The sequence below is a fragment of the Podarcis pityusensis genome (genome assembly GCF_964106645.2).
Source record: "Podarcis pityusensis genome assembly, chromosome: 5".
Lineage (NCBI taxonomy): Eukaryota > Metazoa > Chordata > Lepidosauria > Squamata > Lacertidae > Podarcis > Podarcis pityusensis.
The window spans coordinates 63,565,675-63,582,448 of record NC_138032.1 but is presented as its reverse complement, the minus strand read 5'-3'; the positions used below and the strand labels follow the sequence as shown (position 1 = coordinate 63,582,448).

The 16,774-nt window shown below is 46.4% G+C and overlaps 1 protein-coding gene across 2 annotated transcripts in view; it reads left to right on the top strand.

Annotated features, from left to right (window-relative positions):
* The window catches only part of MYOF (myoferlin), an 86,100-nt gene that overhangs the window by 726 nt on the left and 68,600 nt on the right, over positions 1-16,774 (top strand). For both annotated transcript variants that reach the window (XM_081006308.1, XM_081006310.1), the window contains exons 2-3: positions 11,223-11,278; positions 12,903-12,994. In XM_081006308.1, coding sequence (XP_080862434.1) covers positions 11,223-11,278; positions 12,903-12,994 — 148 coding nt within the window. The remainder of the gene's footprint in view (positions 1-11,222; positions 11,279-12,902; positions 12,995-16,774) is intronic.

The window sequence follows — 16,774 nt, the reverse complement described above, 5'->3', positions numbered from 1 at the left end:
ACTGACAGATTTATTCCACTTTTCTCCGGTGTAAACTTCGTGGCGAATTTCAGTTTGTGCTACTTCCTATCCTCATAAGTAGATGGTTGTAATGCTGTTATGTTAAGGTGCATATAGAGTCGTTTGCCTTATAGCTCATCACATACATTAAACTAGGGTTGCCATGTTTCAAAAAGTAAAAACCAGGACACCCTGAAAGAAGTTCTTGAGCTTTTTTCGATTGACTTGCCTAAGATCCATGACAAAGCACCACCTTTCGGAAATTCCCCCGATGTCTGCCTTTGGAATCCCGGTAATGTCCGGGAAACTCCGGACGTATGGCTGCCCTAATTGAACAGGACAGTGGCCTGAAGTTTAGATATATTATTCTTGGATGCCTGTGCTGAACTGAAAAATAGGTTTTTCTGGATGCAGATAACTGCAGGGTACTGAGTTTACAATAGGCTGAGATTATTTAAATAAGGAACTACAGTGCAATAAGGAAGTTGGTTTGTACTGTAATACTTGAAAAACTTATTACTGGAATATTTGAATGGCATTGTGGAAAGGTGTGAACCATAGTTTCCTCTACTCCTAGTTGGGTTGGTTTTGTTTTTTTATAAAAAAGGTTTCTGTCTACTTCAGGCTTCCTCAAACTTGGCCCTCCAGCTGTTTTTGGCCTACAACTCCCATGATCCCTAGCTAGCAGGACCTGTGGTCAGGGATGATGGGAATTGTAGTCTCAAAACATCTGGAGTGCTGAGGTTGTGGAAGCCTGGTCTACTTGCCATATTTTAGGATATTCAGCGCAGTCCTTCTGTTCAGAGCAAGCCTTCTATTCACATTACCATGGGACTTAAGATATACTACTGCTGTTCAGTTATTTCTAAAAGCTCTTTGAAAGCAATAGAAGGGAACTCATTGGTGTTAGGCCTGGGGCTAGTGCAAAGTTGCGCCATCTATGCGGGTGTGGCTATGGACTGATGTAGTATAGGATGTGGAATGTGCTCCTCCCCTGTTCTTCCCACAACACACCCACATCTCCCCCCTCCCCCGGCTATTCCACCAGCACATCAAGGGTGTTCCGCCAGTGTGTCTGTCCTGGTGCATTGCATTTGGTATTCCCCTGGATGATCAAGGCTTCCGCTGAACCCCACAAGTTCTCAACCAGTAGATCTGCAGCATAGGATTACACCCCTAAACTACACTTTTGCAGACCTTTCTTGGTTTTTCCGAGACATCGCTTTGTGAAAAAGCCAAAGGCTGATATATGATATTCATGATTTTTTTTGTGATTCATTCATGGTTTACACAGTCCATATTTGAGCTTGCTCAAGGTGTATTTACCTTTTAAAACAAAAACTTAGCTGGCTGGATTTTTGCACGAGGCAGTGTATGGGTAGCTTAATCGTAGGATAGGGGTCAAATGATATATTGCACGTTATCTGTATTTACTATTTTCCCCTCAGCAGTGCAAAAAGGCGCTTACCTTGGTGGCAGGGCTGGGAGGGGTGTAGGGTGTGTTAGGTGATAAAAACCACATGGCGTAAGGATTAAAGACACCCTCTCTCTCCCAATCTAATTCTCTCTTCTGTCTGCCTGTTGGCCTGCCTAAAAACAGGTGAGAATAAATTCACAGGAACATAAAGAGCTACCCCATACTGAGTCAGACGATTGGTCTATCTGGATTAGTAATGGATGCAGGTGGCACTGTGGTCTAAAGCACTGAGCCTCTTGGGCTTGCCGATCAGAAGGTTGGTGGTTCAAATCCCCGTGACGGAGTGAGCTCCCATTGCTCTGTCTCAGCTCCTGCCAAGCTAGCAGTTTGAAAGCACACCAGTGCAAGTAGATAAATAGGTACAGCTGCAGCGGGAAGGTAAACGGCGTTTCTGTGCGGTCTGGTTTCCGTCACGGTGTTCCGTTGCACCAGAAGTGGTTTAGTCATGCTGGCCACATGACCCAGAAAGCTGTCTGTGGACAAACGCAGCCTCCCTTGGCCTGAAAGCAGAGATGAGCACCACAACCCCATGGTTGTCTTTGACTGGACATAACCGTCCAGGGGTTCTTTAGCTATTTTCACCTTTACCTAGTAATGAGCACACTGACTGGTATCAGCTCTCCAGGGTTTCAGGTGTGGGACCTTCCCAGCCCTACCTGCAGATGCCTGAGATTGATCCTTAGACCTTCAACATACAATGCAAATGTCCTAAAGCTGAATCTGCAGCAAAAGATAGAATTTGACCTTTAAAAGGGCCCCTGTCCAGTACGTAATATAGGTTTCATTTTTAAATTACCTTCCTAGCAGTAGTGTAGCAGAGCCTCCACTTCTTCCATCAAGTTCATCTCTTGAGGTGCCATGTACAAATCCTCTGCATGCAAAATAAGTTTTTTCTCTCGTATACAAATCTACCAAACAAACTAAGCAGGGAAAGACGTACGTTATATTATCGTGCATGGCTAAGGGTTAAGCCGCCACCTTTTGGTTTATTTTAAAATCCAAAATCCCTTAATTACAGCCAGCCAAAAGGTCACAAAATAGCGAGTGAGCGTTGGAGCCCACCAGAACTCCTCATAAGGCTGAATGTTGAAGTTGGTGTGTGAGCGAGTAAGAGAGACATGGCAGCTTGATATTGAATTGTCTGTATTAGTCACAACTTCATTTTTGCTCTTTAAACTTAGAAAGAATGTAGCTGTGGGGGGCATGGCTATGAGGACTGGTTCCTACGACCCCTGGGGTTCTTTGGAAGATTCACAGAAGTTCCACAATGCAAAACTCAATAATTGCTGACATCCTTCTTTGAGAGACCGCTTGTTCCTCAGTTTTACCAATGCGTAGCCCCGGGGAATGGTCTGTGGAGAGTGATGGTAGGACCAGGGCCCAGCCAACTTCCTGTGTCAAATGAACATGCCACAGAATGCCCCAATTTCCTCAGTGGATAAATATATGTAGGAAGGCCTGATTTCCTGAGGGCAGGATTTTAATTTTTTTTAAAGTTCATTTTAAAGCCTTTGAATCACGTCTTCCTCTCTTCTACTTGAACTTTCCCTTGCATGCTCTAATATAGTTTATATAAAAAACATTTTGAGGCAGTGAATTAGTTGTTATATTTAATTGTGTCTTTTTCACCCTGGTTGAACACAATGAAAGATAGATATGCAGGTTTTATGTTATTTGTCTTCCTCTACAATTCTGTAGCTGAAGTTAGGATACTTAAAATACAGTCACCAAAAATGTGTTGGCATGTTTATGGGTTTTTCAACATTCTTCAAGCCCACAGCCTTAATGAAGTTGAACCATATGCATAAAGTCACAGAATGAGAGACTTTAAGGCCTTCTGGGCTCATGGTGGACCAGGCAGATTACTGACTTTCCACATGCAAATTTGAATCAGATTGTAGGAGAAGAAGTTTGGATAAAAGGGCAAAGGTTTATCCTTATGGTTCTTCACCAAATGTTGTTTTCTTCTTGAAAATTTTAAGTGAATAGCTTCAATAGAGAGGGAAAACAGCAAAGTAGTCCAAAGAGGCAGTAATTCTAGAGCCTCTAAGGGCCTGGGTTGTGGGTGGTATTTACAGGATCAGAGCCAAACTAAGTGTGAGTAGAAGCAAGTCAAGGAGAGAGATTTGGGAACCAGGAGAATATCCTACCAGCAGCAAGCACAGGGATAGGTTGATCAGAATATTTAGAAGCAGTATCATCACCATTCCATCTATTTCTGTTTTTTTTTATGTCTTTAGAAATTCTTGTTTTTATCTGTAAGCTGCCTTGAATCCCATCAGGGGAAAAGGTGGGGTATAAATAAATATGTAATAATAATTCTGTTATTAAGGCATGAGTGTTGGTGCAGCCCAAGAGGGGCATTTCATCTGGTTAGGGGAAGGTTGAATCTCCAAAACTGCCCAATAACCACTGAGCAATAGCCTTAGAATGCTGACTGACTGGGGCAAAACCAGAAAAACTGGTAGGGGGAATGGACTAGAGAATCCTGCAGGGGGTCATGATGGACTGAGCGCAATACTGAAAAGAAACACTTCACATTGGTTAAGGTTCTGTTGAAGGTCCTGCTTGCCCTTCTGACTGCCAGGTGATAATGGCAAATAGGAATATAGGAAGCATATAGGAACATATACTGAGTTAGACCAAATATGTCCATGGAGGTTGAAATATACTCAGAGTCGCAAAGTGATTTCATGCTCTTTATTCAGCTCATAGTGGTGAGGAGGAATGAATAAATGTCCCCTCACAGTATCTGCTTTATATACATTATTTACACAATGGGCTGCACATGATTGGCTAATTCTGGAATTCTACTGTAAGCCAATCAGGTTGTGGATTCACTTCTATCTGGAGCAGGATTGGGTGGTTCCTGCCAACCAATCATACTGCTGCATTGTTCTAGGACCAATCAGACTGCTGCATTCTGAATCCTATTGTTCTAGGACCAATCAGACTGCTGCCTTTTGGATCCTATTGTTCTAGGACCAATCAGACTGCTACAGTTTGGATCCTATTCAACTCAGTACATAACACCCCTCCCCTCTAAGTTCCAGTCCTGCCCGGGAGGTCGCATTCATAGTCCTCAAGGTATGCCGGCGGCCTACGTGTGCGTTGTGGCCTGGGGTGTTCCCTGGTCCGGGCTCCGGGTTCTGGCTCGTGTTCCAAGGATGCTGGCTGTGATGCGGCTGTTTGGTCTGGTGCAACCGGCTCGCTCAGTCGTGGTTCTGGTTCCGGTGTCCTTTCGGCCTCACGGGTCCTCTCTGTATTTACTGATTCTGCCTCTCCTGCTGGCCCCTCCTGCTCTATGGGCCTCACTGCCCCGCTGTTCCCTTGGGACTCCTCTGACCTGTCCTCCTCCTGGTTTTCTCCCGGGAATCGTCGCCGTATCTGGTTGCAGTGGCGGCGCCAGCATTGCCCCCCATCCGTTAGCACCTCGTACGACACGGGGCCAGTGACCCTGGTGATTGTGGCGGGTACCCATGCTGGGCCTGCCCCAAAATTCTTTGCGTACACTGGGTCCTGGGCCTCGAAGGTCCGGGGGTTCCTGCCTTCCCCCACCACTACCTCATCCTGAGCTCTATCGGGGTGAAGGCGGTCCAATCTGATTGCAAGGCGCCGACCCATTAGTAGTTCAGCGGGGCTCCGGCCAGTCGTTGAGCTGGGGGTGCTGTGCTGTGCTAGAAGGAATGTGGCAAGGCGGTACTCCCAGTCCCCTTGCGTCATGCGGCGAAGGGTGTCCTTGGTGGTCCGCACCATGCGTTCTGCTTGGCCATTGGTGGCAGGGTGGAACGGCGCCGAACGGATGTGGCGGATGGCGTTCTGCGCTGTGAAGGTTTGGAATTCTCCTGACGTAAATGCAGTCCCGTTGTCTGAGACGAGAGTGTCAGGGAGCCCGTGGGTTGCAAACAGCCTGCGTAGTACCCGGATGGCTGCGGACGTGGAAGTGGACGGTACCAGTGCGACTTCCAGCCATTTGGTGTAGGAGTCCACCACTATGAAGAATGTTTTCCCCTGAAAGGGGCCAGCGAAATCCACATGCAGGCGTGACCATGGTGCTCGGGCGGACTCCCAGGACTGGACTGGGGCCCTTGGGGGATCTGGGCGGGATTCTTGGCAGGCCTGGCAGTGTTTGACCCAGGCCTCTATCTCTCCATCGATCCCCGGCCACCACACATAACTCCTGGCAAGGGCCTTCATTCTTACTACCCCTGGATGTGTCTCGTGTAGGGCTGTGAGGACCCTTTTGCAGAGGGGCTGGGGAACAACGACTCTGCTTCCCCATAACAGGCACCCCTTGTGGGCCGACAGTTCATGTTTGCGGGTTGTGTAGCCGGCGAATTCTGGCCCGGGGCTGCTGCTGGGCCATCCCCTCCACACCCAGTCCAGGACCCGGGAGATGACCCTATCTTTCTTGGAATGGTGTGCAACTTCTTGTGCCTGAATGGGGCGGTCGGGAAGCAGCTCCAGGCTCATAACCTCTTGTGCAGGTGCTGGGTCAGGGCCTGTTTCCGGTAGTGGTAGCCTGCTGAGGGCGTCCGCATGGCCCATCGCCTTCCCAGGTCGGTGAATCAGTGCATACTGGTAGCTGGCAAGGAAAATTGACCACCTGAGGACGCGAGGAGACAGCACTTGGGGGGTCTGCTTTTCGGGGGCAAACAAGCCAAGCAACGGCTTGTGGTCAGTCACCACGGTGAAGGGCCGCCCGTACAAGAAATCATGGAATTTTTTTACTCCCTTTACGATTGCCAGACCCTCCTTGTCGATTTGCGAGTAGTTCCGCTCGGTTGTGTTGAGTGTCTGGGAAAAGTACGCCACCGGTACCTCTCTTCCATCCGGGAGTTGGTGCCCCAGGACAGCTCCAATGCCATAGGGTGAGGCGTCGCATGCTAGCACCACCGGCAGCCCCTCGTCGAAGTGTGCCAAGACCGAGTTTGAGACAAGCAAGTCCTTGACTGCCTGGAATGCGGCCTCCTGGCGCTGGCCCCACACCCAAGGGGCCCGCTTGTCCAGGAGTCTGTGTAGGGGCTCCGCTACCGCCGCCTTGTGGGGAAGGAAGGAATGGTAAAAGTTCAATAGTCCCAAGAAGGCCTGAAGTTCAGTCTTGCTCTTGGGCGCTGGGGCATCACAAATGGCCCGTACCTTGTCCCCAGTCGGGTGGACCCCTTCTGCGTCCACCATAAATCCCAGAAAGTCCACCTGAGGCACTCCTAGTAGACATTTTTCCCGCTTCACCTTGAGACCCGCCGTCTGGAAACGGTGCAGAACGGTGCGGAGGCGGTCCTCAAACTCCTCTGGTGTGGGGCCGGCAATCAACACATCATCGAAGAAGGGGGTGACGCCAGGAATCCCTTTAAGGAGAGAGTCCATTATATTCTGGAATATGCCTGGTGCCACGCTGACACCGAATTGCAGCCGCTTTACCCTGAACGCTCCTCTGTGCGTCACAATCGTCTGTGCCTCTGCTGTGGCCTCATCTACTGGCAGCTGTTGATATGCTTGGGCCAAGTCCAGCTTGCCAAAAATTTTCGACCCAGCCAGGGTGGCAAGGACATGGCTGACCACTGGCACTGGGTATGCGTGGGCCGTGAGGGCCTTGTTTATGGTACATTTGTAGTCTGCGCAGATGCGGACCGAACCATTAGGCTTGACGGGTGTGACGATTGGGGTTTCCCAGGGAGCATTAGGCACCGGCTCCAGCACTCCTTGCTCTACGAGTCGGTCCAATTCCTCGTCTATACGGGGTTTCAAGGCGAACGGGACCCGGCGGGCCTTGAGCCTGACCGGTCGTACTGCGGGGTCAAGCTGTAGCGCAATGGGGGGGCCCGTATACTGTCCCAATTTCCCATCGAAAACCCCTGGAAATTCCTTGCATATGGCGTCCACGTCCACTTGTAAGCTAGTGTGGTTCACCCCGGTGACAGCTAGCCCCAGTGGTCCAAACCATGCCAATCCCAGTAAGCTAATGTAGGGGCCCTTGACCACAAGCAAGTCCAGTTGCCGCGTCCGCCCTCGGTATTGCACCCTGAAGGTCCCCACCCCCATTGTGGGGACCTTACGTTTCTGGAAGTCCCGGAGGGTGAATGGGGCCGGCCTGAGTTTGGGACCCCCAGTGGGACACAGTTTCCTTAAGGTCCTTGCCGAGATTATGGATAGAGTTGAACCCGTGTCAAGCTCCATGCGGCATGGGGCCCCCTCTATCTGTACCTCTACATAAATTTTCTCTATGTTGGGGTGGGGCAACTGGTATACCTGGAAGTCCGTGAGCTCCGTCGAGTTGCCTTGGTGCGTTGGGCCCCGGGACCTGGGGCTCTTGGATTGGTCATCTGATGCCTGGTGTCGGGTGGGCCGAGCCCGACACACCCGGGCGATGTGTCCCGATTTTCTGCACTGCCTGCACTCTGCGTTGCGGAAACGGCAGGTCCTCCTCTCGTGACTCTCCCCGCAGCTTGCGCAGTTCCCTCCTTCTCGTCGAGGCAGCTGTGGTCTGTGCGCTGCTTGAGTGCGCTGCTGTACTCGGTGCACCTCCTCCCTGTCGGATCCTGAGTCGTCGGTGAGCTCTTCGTGGTGGACCCTCGGTTGGGACGGCAGGCTCGGCCGTGCCTCTTGCGTCAGCCTCTTGGCAGCTTCTGTTGCCAGGGCCTCCTCCAGAGCGACCTGGAACGTTAGGTCCTTCTTAGCGTAGAGGCGCCGTTGCAGCTTCTCATCCTTCAGGCCACCGACGAGGCGGTCACGAAGCATGTTCTCCAGCTCTGAGAAGTTGCAGAACCGGGCGGCTTGGCGGAGAGAGGTCACAAACCCAGTTATGGTTTCCCCAGGGGCTTGCCGCTTTGCGTAGAAGGCATTTCGACGAGCCACCACTGAGGGCTGCGGCGAAAAGTGCCCCTTCAGCTGTTCCATTATTGTTTTGTATGGAACAGTAGCGACGTCTTCAGGCGCAAGGAGAGCCCGGGCGATTTCAAACGTCTCCTCTCCGCAGACGCTGAAGAATATCGCCCTCTTCTTGGCGTCTTCTTCGTCGGTGACCCCTTTGGCTTCTAGGAGGAAGGTGAAACGGGAGGCGTACGCTTCCCAGTCTCCAGATGCTGGGTTGAATGGCGAGAAGCTGCTGTTGGCTGCCATTCTGAGTTCCTTGTGCCCCGGAGCTGAAGCCTGGATACACGGTGCGAGGCAGCGGTGCGGCAGTTGGCGGTGCTGCGGTGCTGTGTGTGGCAGTCAGCTCAGCGGGATCCCACCTTCGTCGCCAGTGAAATATACTCAGAGTCGCAAAGTGATTTCATGCTCTTTATTCAGCTCATAGTGGTGAGGAGGAATGAATAAATGTCCCCTCACAGTATCTGCTTTATATACATTATTTACACAATGGGCTGCACATGATTGGCTAATTCTGGAATTCTACTGTAAGCCAATCAGGTTGTGGATTCACTTCTATCTGGAGCAGGATTGGGTGGTTCCTGCCAACCAATCATACTGCTGCATTGTTCTAGGACCAATCAGACTGCTGCATTCTGAATCCTATTGTTCTAGGACCAATCAGACTGCTGCCTTTTGGATCCTATTGTTCTAGGACCAATCAGACTGCTACAGTTTGGATCCTATTCAACTCAGTACATAACAGAGGTGCAGGTCAATTCTGTGTCCAGGGCAGCTGTCTACCAGCTCCATCTGGTACGCAGGCTGAGACCTTACCTGCCTGCAGACTGTCTTACCATAGTGGTTATCTCCCGCTTGGACTACTGCAATGCGCTCTACGTGGGGCTACCTTTGAAGGTGACTCGGAAACTACAACTAATCCAGAATGCAGCAGCTAGACTGGTAACTGGAAGTGGCCACCAATACCTAATGGATCCTCAGTGGCTTCCAGTACGTTTCCGAGCACAATTCAAAGTGCTGGTGCTGACCTTTAAAGCCCTAAATGGCCTTGGCCAAGTATGCCTGAAGGAGTGTCTACACCCCCATTGTTCAGCCTGGACATTGAGGTCCTCCTCTGAAGGTCTTCTGCTGGTTCCCTCATTGCGAGAAGTGAAGTTACAGGAAACCAGGCAGAGGGCCTTCTTGGTAGTGGCACCTTCCCTGTGGAACACCCTCCCCTCAGATGTCAAGGAAATAAAGAATTATACAACTTTTAGAAGACATCTAAAGGCAGCCTTGAATTGGGAGGTTTTTTAATGTTCGATGTTTTTATTATGTTTTTAGATATGCTGTAAGTCACCCAGAGTGGCTGGGGAAACCCAAACAGATGTGCGGGGTATAAATAATAATAATAAAATAATAATAATAATCCCTATTCAAAGCCACGTGCCCCATTTTTCTTCTGCCAGCAAAGTGTTGTAGCTCCCCCCCCCCCCCGCAAGTGTATTTAAAGCAATGGCCATTTATCATTCTGACTGAGGCTGACCAGAGCTGGAATCTACCAATATATGGAGGGCCACAGCACCCGCAACCCTGAATTAGAAGAATGATAACAAAGAATTCTGTATCGCCATGTCCCTTAGCTGCCCTACATAATAAGCCCCTGTCCTTGCCAAAGGAAAATTGTATCCTTGGCTACTGCTGCTTTTTCCATTCATTTCTTCTACGTGAAACAATTAGTTTGGACCAATGCCTGATATTACTAAATACATGTTAAACCACAATGAGCTACAATATCATTCAGTTTAGACTTATAGCATTGTGGTAGATATTTTCCTGTACGAGTTGCAAATTTACAGTTTTTGTGGTCTGGTCTGAGTCATTGTCCTGCATAGTCTTTCTAAAATGATTCCTGTTACAGGAATGTGAGTCAGTTCCCCACTCCCTGCACAAGGGCTAATTGTCATCGCCTCCTCCGTATATCCAGCAGAGAACTATCGGGAGTACATCAGAGCTGACTGACTCAGTGTTAGACAGAGAAGGGAAGGGGGAACTTGTTGATTTGTGTTCCTCCTCAACACACAGTGCAATCTTGTTCATGCCGACTTGGAAGTCAGCCCCGCTATGTTCAATGGGTTTACTCTCTGAGACTCGTGTTAGCCTTAATTCAACATGATCCATTAAAGGTTCAGAGATTATGAACACTGTAATGAAGGGATGGGGAACCTGTGCCCCTCCAGTTGTTGCTGGACTCAGATTCCCAGCTGCTTCAGCCAGTGTGGCTAGTGCTCAGGGAGGTGGGAGTTATAGTTCAACAGTTCCTGAAAGTAAAGCAGTTACTGGATCACTCGGCCAAAGCCATAAAAAAACTGCCTTATATCAACTCAGACCATTGGTCTATCTATCTCAGTGTTGTCTCTATGCTGATTGACAGCAGCTCTCTAGGGTTTGGGGCCAGGAGTCTCTCCCAGCCTATCTGAGATGTCAGAGGCTGAACCCGAGGCCTTTTGCCTGCAAGGCAGATGCTCTGTTGCTGAGCTACTGTCCTCCTACAACACCCTGCTTCACCATTGTTTGTGGTGAATGAGGTTAAATCAAGGTGTGTCTTAAACAGCGGCTTCACCACAGACACAGCAGAATCTACACGAACAGAAAATATCTGTTTTGAAAGGTGTGGGGGGAGCTGGCAATATAGTTAGGCCAAAACAACTTTATTGGGAGGCAGGTTTCTTATGTACACAAGCACAAAACATTCTGTATAGATTAGATACCATGGCCAGCAACCAAATAAATCAAATCAACCCTCTTGCATTAAAAAATATATATTATTTTAAGGTATTGTGATTGCTGTTTTATATATCTTCCACTAAGTAAGCACGTTTTTGTTTATTTCCAGATGAAAAAAAGAAAACAAAGAAAATTGATAGTGAACTCAACCCTGTTTGGAATGAGGTGACTTTTTTTTTTAATTGGTTCTGTTGTATGTGATAAGGCATAGCATGTGTGACAAAGTTCAGCCCTATTCTCTGTTGCATGACATTATGGAACAAGAAATCACATGTCACAACCGACTGGTCCTGTGATTCTCTGTATCCAGAAACAAAACCTCCACAGTTCCTGCTAAGGGGAGATGTGCAATATCTGGTACACAGTTTCCCTATTTCACTTTAGTGGGAGAAGTCCTTGTGCAGGTGGAATAACTTTATTGGATGCAACTCTATGCTGAAGTAACTCCCACTGAATTCAATACTGCTTTTTGCCACATATGAGGACTTAGACCTGCAGCCTGATTTATTCTATCTATGTCTTGTTTCATGGGATTCCAAGTGAGCTTCCATCATAGATCAAGGTCGCAACTGCTTAGCTTCATTAATGTTGGAGCATTTGGTGTTCCCAGATCATCCACTGCAACGTCTGCACCTCTAAAGACCTACACAAAGACCTCCCAGTACGTTTTTGAGCACAGTTCAAAGTGTTGGTGCTGACCTTTAAAGCCCTAAATGGCCTCGGTCCTGTATACCTGAAGGAGCATCTCCACCCCCATCGTTCGGCCAGGACACTGAGGTCCAGCTCTGAGGGCCTTCTGGTGGTTCCCTCCCTGTGAGAAGCAAAGTTACAGGGAACCAGATAGAGGGCCTTCTCGGTAGTGGCGCCTGCCCTGTGGAATGCCCTCCCAACAGATGTCAAGGAAATAAACAACTATCTGACTTTTAGAATAATCTGAAGGCAGCCCTGTTTAGGGAAGTTTTTAATGTTTGACATTTTATTGTGCTGTAAATTTTCTGTTGGGAACAGCCCAGAGTGGTATAAATAACATTATTATTATTATTATTATTATTATTATTATTATTATCATCATCTAAAACCTAGTTTAATATCTTGATTTATGCCTGCTGAACCCAAAATTACACATATTGTAATGACATAAATGAAGCTTAAGACCTTGCTCAAAATTAGATTTCAAGGTGCCAGCAGAGGATTATTTTAAGTCTTTTCCAGACTTTTTGGTTGCTTTTCTTTCTTTTTTTAAAGTAACAACATATTTCAGATGCAGGGCAGGGCAACACAAGCTTGTGTGTATTCCTCTGCAGCTGATTCTTGTCACCTTCCTGTCACCTTCCACTTTATAAATGTTAGAAAGATTGCAAAACTCCAGCATATTGGGACAGTTTAGCAAAGGTCAGTTAGACTCAAAACTAATAATAGATAAATCAGTGAGGCTTTCTTAGTCATGCTGTACTTTTAGCCCAATCTTGTGCATGTCACTGTGCATCCCTTTCAAAGGGACATAGTCATGACTAACCTTTGGTAGATTATCCCATTGCACACATGGATGTACATTTGTACACCCCCCTGAATATAAAGCAGTTACACATTTGATATTGTCTGAACTGGCCTGGAGTTCTACGGGCATTTTCAACCTAGAGAACTACATGCAAATATAGTCTGCACTTATCTATTTAATTGTGTTACTGATGAAAAATATTGATTCCTTAAATCTTTTTTTATTGCCTGTTCTTTGCATGGTTATGTTGTTGTTTCAACTTCTAAGGGTTATTCTAATTTTTTTGCGCAGATTCTTGAGTTTGATTTGAAAGGAATCGCTCTGGATATTTCATCAGTCCTGCAGATTATTGTGAAAGATTTCGAAACTATAGGGCAAAACAAGTATGTTGACTTTTTGAAATTTTGAAGGGGAGGGATATATTTCTTTTTCAGTGCAATTTGCTTCGTGCAAAAGGTGTCTTTTTAAAACTAATTGCTCTAATTTTGCAGCATATCTGTATGGTTGGATTTGCTAAATATAAAGGACTTCAGACATCTTACTGGGTCATTTACTGTTGGCTCTTCTGACTTGTACTTCAGCTAACCTTTCAGCCGTATTTCTGAACTATGGGAAGACAAGATCTCTGTAAACATAACGTTTTCTTATTCAGCATCCCGACAATACGTTGGGTGTTGCACCCAATGTAACAGTGATGGAGCCCACACTAGAGGGCTTACAATATAATGTCGCAAGGCAACAGTGATGCTGAGATGTGGCCTCAAGAAAGTATAGGAAGGATGGGTGCGTTCAGGAGAGAGTTAATCTGTAACTGAGAAGTGCCCAGGAAATGAGGCTTGTTCAGGAAAGATTTTGAAGAAGTAAGTTTTGAAGTTGTGGGTGGAGTAGCTGTTCTAATTATAACACTTTACAAAAGGCATGGAGCTTGTCAATGTGTGGCAAGAGGGGTTGGTTAGCCCATTGGTTACTGCCCATTGAAAAGATCTGGAAGAGGGATGAGAAACTGCAATGAGCAGCTTTCTTCAATATGTTTTGGGTCCGGACTGCAGCTGTGCCCAAGGTATCCAATCAGACTAGCCCAGGCCATGCATCTTATGGATATACTTCAGTGGGATGTTAAACAACCAAATTGTATGGAGGACTACAGCTACCTTTGCAAAGTCTGTTTCCCTATATTTTCCCATTGTTGTGGAGATATGCATGGAGATGATGCTGGAGGCGTCACAGATGTGTTTATGCTTGTGATTTTTATCTCTGAATGCCAGCGTAGGTGTGTGAGACAGTTGGATCTAGTCCTTATGGACACACCCTTTCATTTCAGGATGTCAGAAAGGGAAAGCAAAGTTCTTTTAGAACTTTTACATATTGTACAGTTTGCTTTCTGATTCATGGGTAAAAATATTGTTCCTAGGAAATGATTTAAAGTTCACCAAGCAATGTTTATTTAAAAACCCCACTTCCTGCAAACAATTCTTTCTTTCACTCACTTTGCAACACATTTTAAGCAAATTGCATATACTTTTGCTGCTAGGGAACCAAATCACAAAATTTCTACTTTCTGAAGAAAAAGGCAATTCCCAGTTACTTAGAGCTTTTAATATCTGGTAACAGACACACAGATTGAGATAATAATGATATGTTTACAGTGTAATTCCTCACATGTCTATTTAGAAGTAAGAACCACTGAATTCAAAGGGGTTACTCTCAGGTAAGTATGAGATTTTAACCTTAGGCTCCAATCATAAACACACTAATTAGGGAGTAGGCCTCATGGACCACGAAGGATTTATTACTGAGTACACTTGCATAGAATTGTGTTGTTAGCCTGAGAGGTAGAATGAGATGAAATTAATCCTGCATTCAGTTCTGAATATACAATATTCATGGGACACTGAAAAACCAACCAGGGCAATAAAGCTCTAGAGCTTCTCATTTACCTGGTTAACTCGGGCCAATCCAAGGTGTTCTGCTGTCTGCAGTGAAGGACATGGTGAGATTCCCCAAGACCATTCAGTCGAATCTTACTTCAACCGGGCTGGCTTCCACTATCCACAGGATAGCTGCCCAGGTTTGCCTAATGATAGGGCCAATCCCAATTATGTGTACTAAGAAAGTACACCGTAGTTCAAATCTCATGGAATTCTTGGGGTATGTGTTTTCTGGTGAGAGAAACTCAGGCGCAGGCCTCCTGACTATAATAGAATGCTCATGAGATCACAAAAATAGGATAGATCCTTATCTGTACTCTAGAACAGGTTCAGTCAAGCATCCGTCCTCGGATTTCAGGTGATTCTTTCCCCCTTCTAAACCAGATATATCCATTTCTAGACGAAGGGCATGTTTGCAGCTACCCACTTGTTCTGTTTGTGTTTCACATGATGATCCAGTGCTGATCATTACAAATATTGGTTCTCTTATTTATGAGTAGGGAGTTGGCTTCCAGCTTGTCATGCTAAGTAAAACTAATGAGCAAACAAAGAAAACTTCTTGGGAATAAGTAGCTTCTCCCTGCCCACTTAGGCCTCTCACACAACACTTTTCTCTCTCTCTTCTTGTAGTAGTAAACCTCTTTTAAAAAAGAAGAATGTGTTGTGCCCTGCATTAAATTGACTTGCTAGAAGTGCTACACTGAGGTGGAGAACTTCAGGCCCAGACTTCTCTACCTGGCCCTCATAAATCTCCTCAGGCAACTCCTCTCACTAGCCCTGCTTCGTGCCCTGAATTTTTTCACCTCACCCGCTTTTGCCTCAGGGCCCTGCATACTACTAGCGTTTGGCCCTTTTTAGGCCATTCAGAAGGGAATGTGGCCCTCGGGCTCTGAAAAAATTCCCCACGCCTGTGCTACATGAATGTTGAGATTGGGGGAACATCTTTTCCTCATGGTCTGTCATAGTTCTTGTTTTACTTGCTCTCTCTGAGCAAAATCTACCAAGATGTCCTCATTCTGGTGGGGCTGGTGCAGAAAAACGTCCTGGTGAAGTTCAAACTGCATTTGTGCCAAAGCAACACAAATCGAGGAAATTCCTTGCAGAGAAACCCAGGGTGGAAGGAGTGTTCGTGGTTTTTTTTTTTGAAGTCTTTACTGAGTTTGCTCTTTGGAGAATAAGCCTGGTAAATGTTTCCTTGCAGTTGTGTACTGCCAGCAAACTACTCATCGCTGTGGCATGTTTGTCCCAGTATTTAAAGCCAACACAGCCACTTCATATTCCCGCCCCCCCGCCCCCTTTTCCTGGAAGCTGAAACCTGCTTTGACTTGCAGAAACTTTTATCGTACCTTCAGATCAGAGCAGGCTTAATGTGCAGGTGCTGTAACAGAAGCTTTACCTCACTGGAAAAGTAATTTTAAAAGCCCTGACTGAAAAATGCTAACATGCATGATACAAAAGTTGCTGAAGGTCCAGCTTACGTGACGATTTGCACAGCTAAGTTTTCCCTTTTAAGGAAGATGGGAAAGAGGATGGAGGGGGGACACACATCTGCTTTCTGTTATGTTAGCTTCCACTTTGAAGTCTGTCATTTAACTAAAGCAGCTTCTTCTTCTTTTATTTTACATGTAAAAAAGAAATACAAAAGAAGTGTAACACAGGGGGGAAATTTTCTGCTACTGCATAGTATAGAATAGAAGTTCATGCTACAGAAAGCAAGTTGCACCAAAAATATGTGTCACGTGGTTTTATTCCATAAGTGGGAGGAGACATGAACAGTTGTACATATTTTTCCAAACACTGAATGGTTGGTAGCCTAGCAACAGAAGAGAAAAGTGGTAGGTCAGACTTTTACTCAAGAAAACAGTCATTTCTTCACAGTGAGGAATGTAAATTTACAGCTAACTTCTCCAGCTCTGGTCCTCTGCATGTTTAGTCCAAACGAAGTCCAACATTTAATAGGATTGATTCCCAGGAAACTTCCCATAAGCTTGTAGTCTTAGATTTGTAAATGAAACTATTCAAATAATTTACTTGAATTTTCACCTGTGTTGAAAGTAGTAGAGATTCTGTGCTGTCTGCAATCCTATGAGAAATTTTGTTAGGATATATCCTGACCCATTTAATGTTGAAGGAGGTAGAGGAAAAAGTTGCCACTCAACAACCTAGGCAATAGGAGTTTATGCATCTTGGTTTAGGGATGCCCCCAGTTTAGATTTTATCTGCTTTAAATGAAGG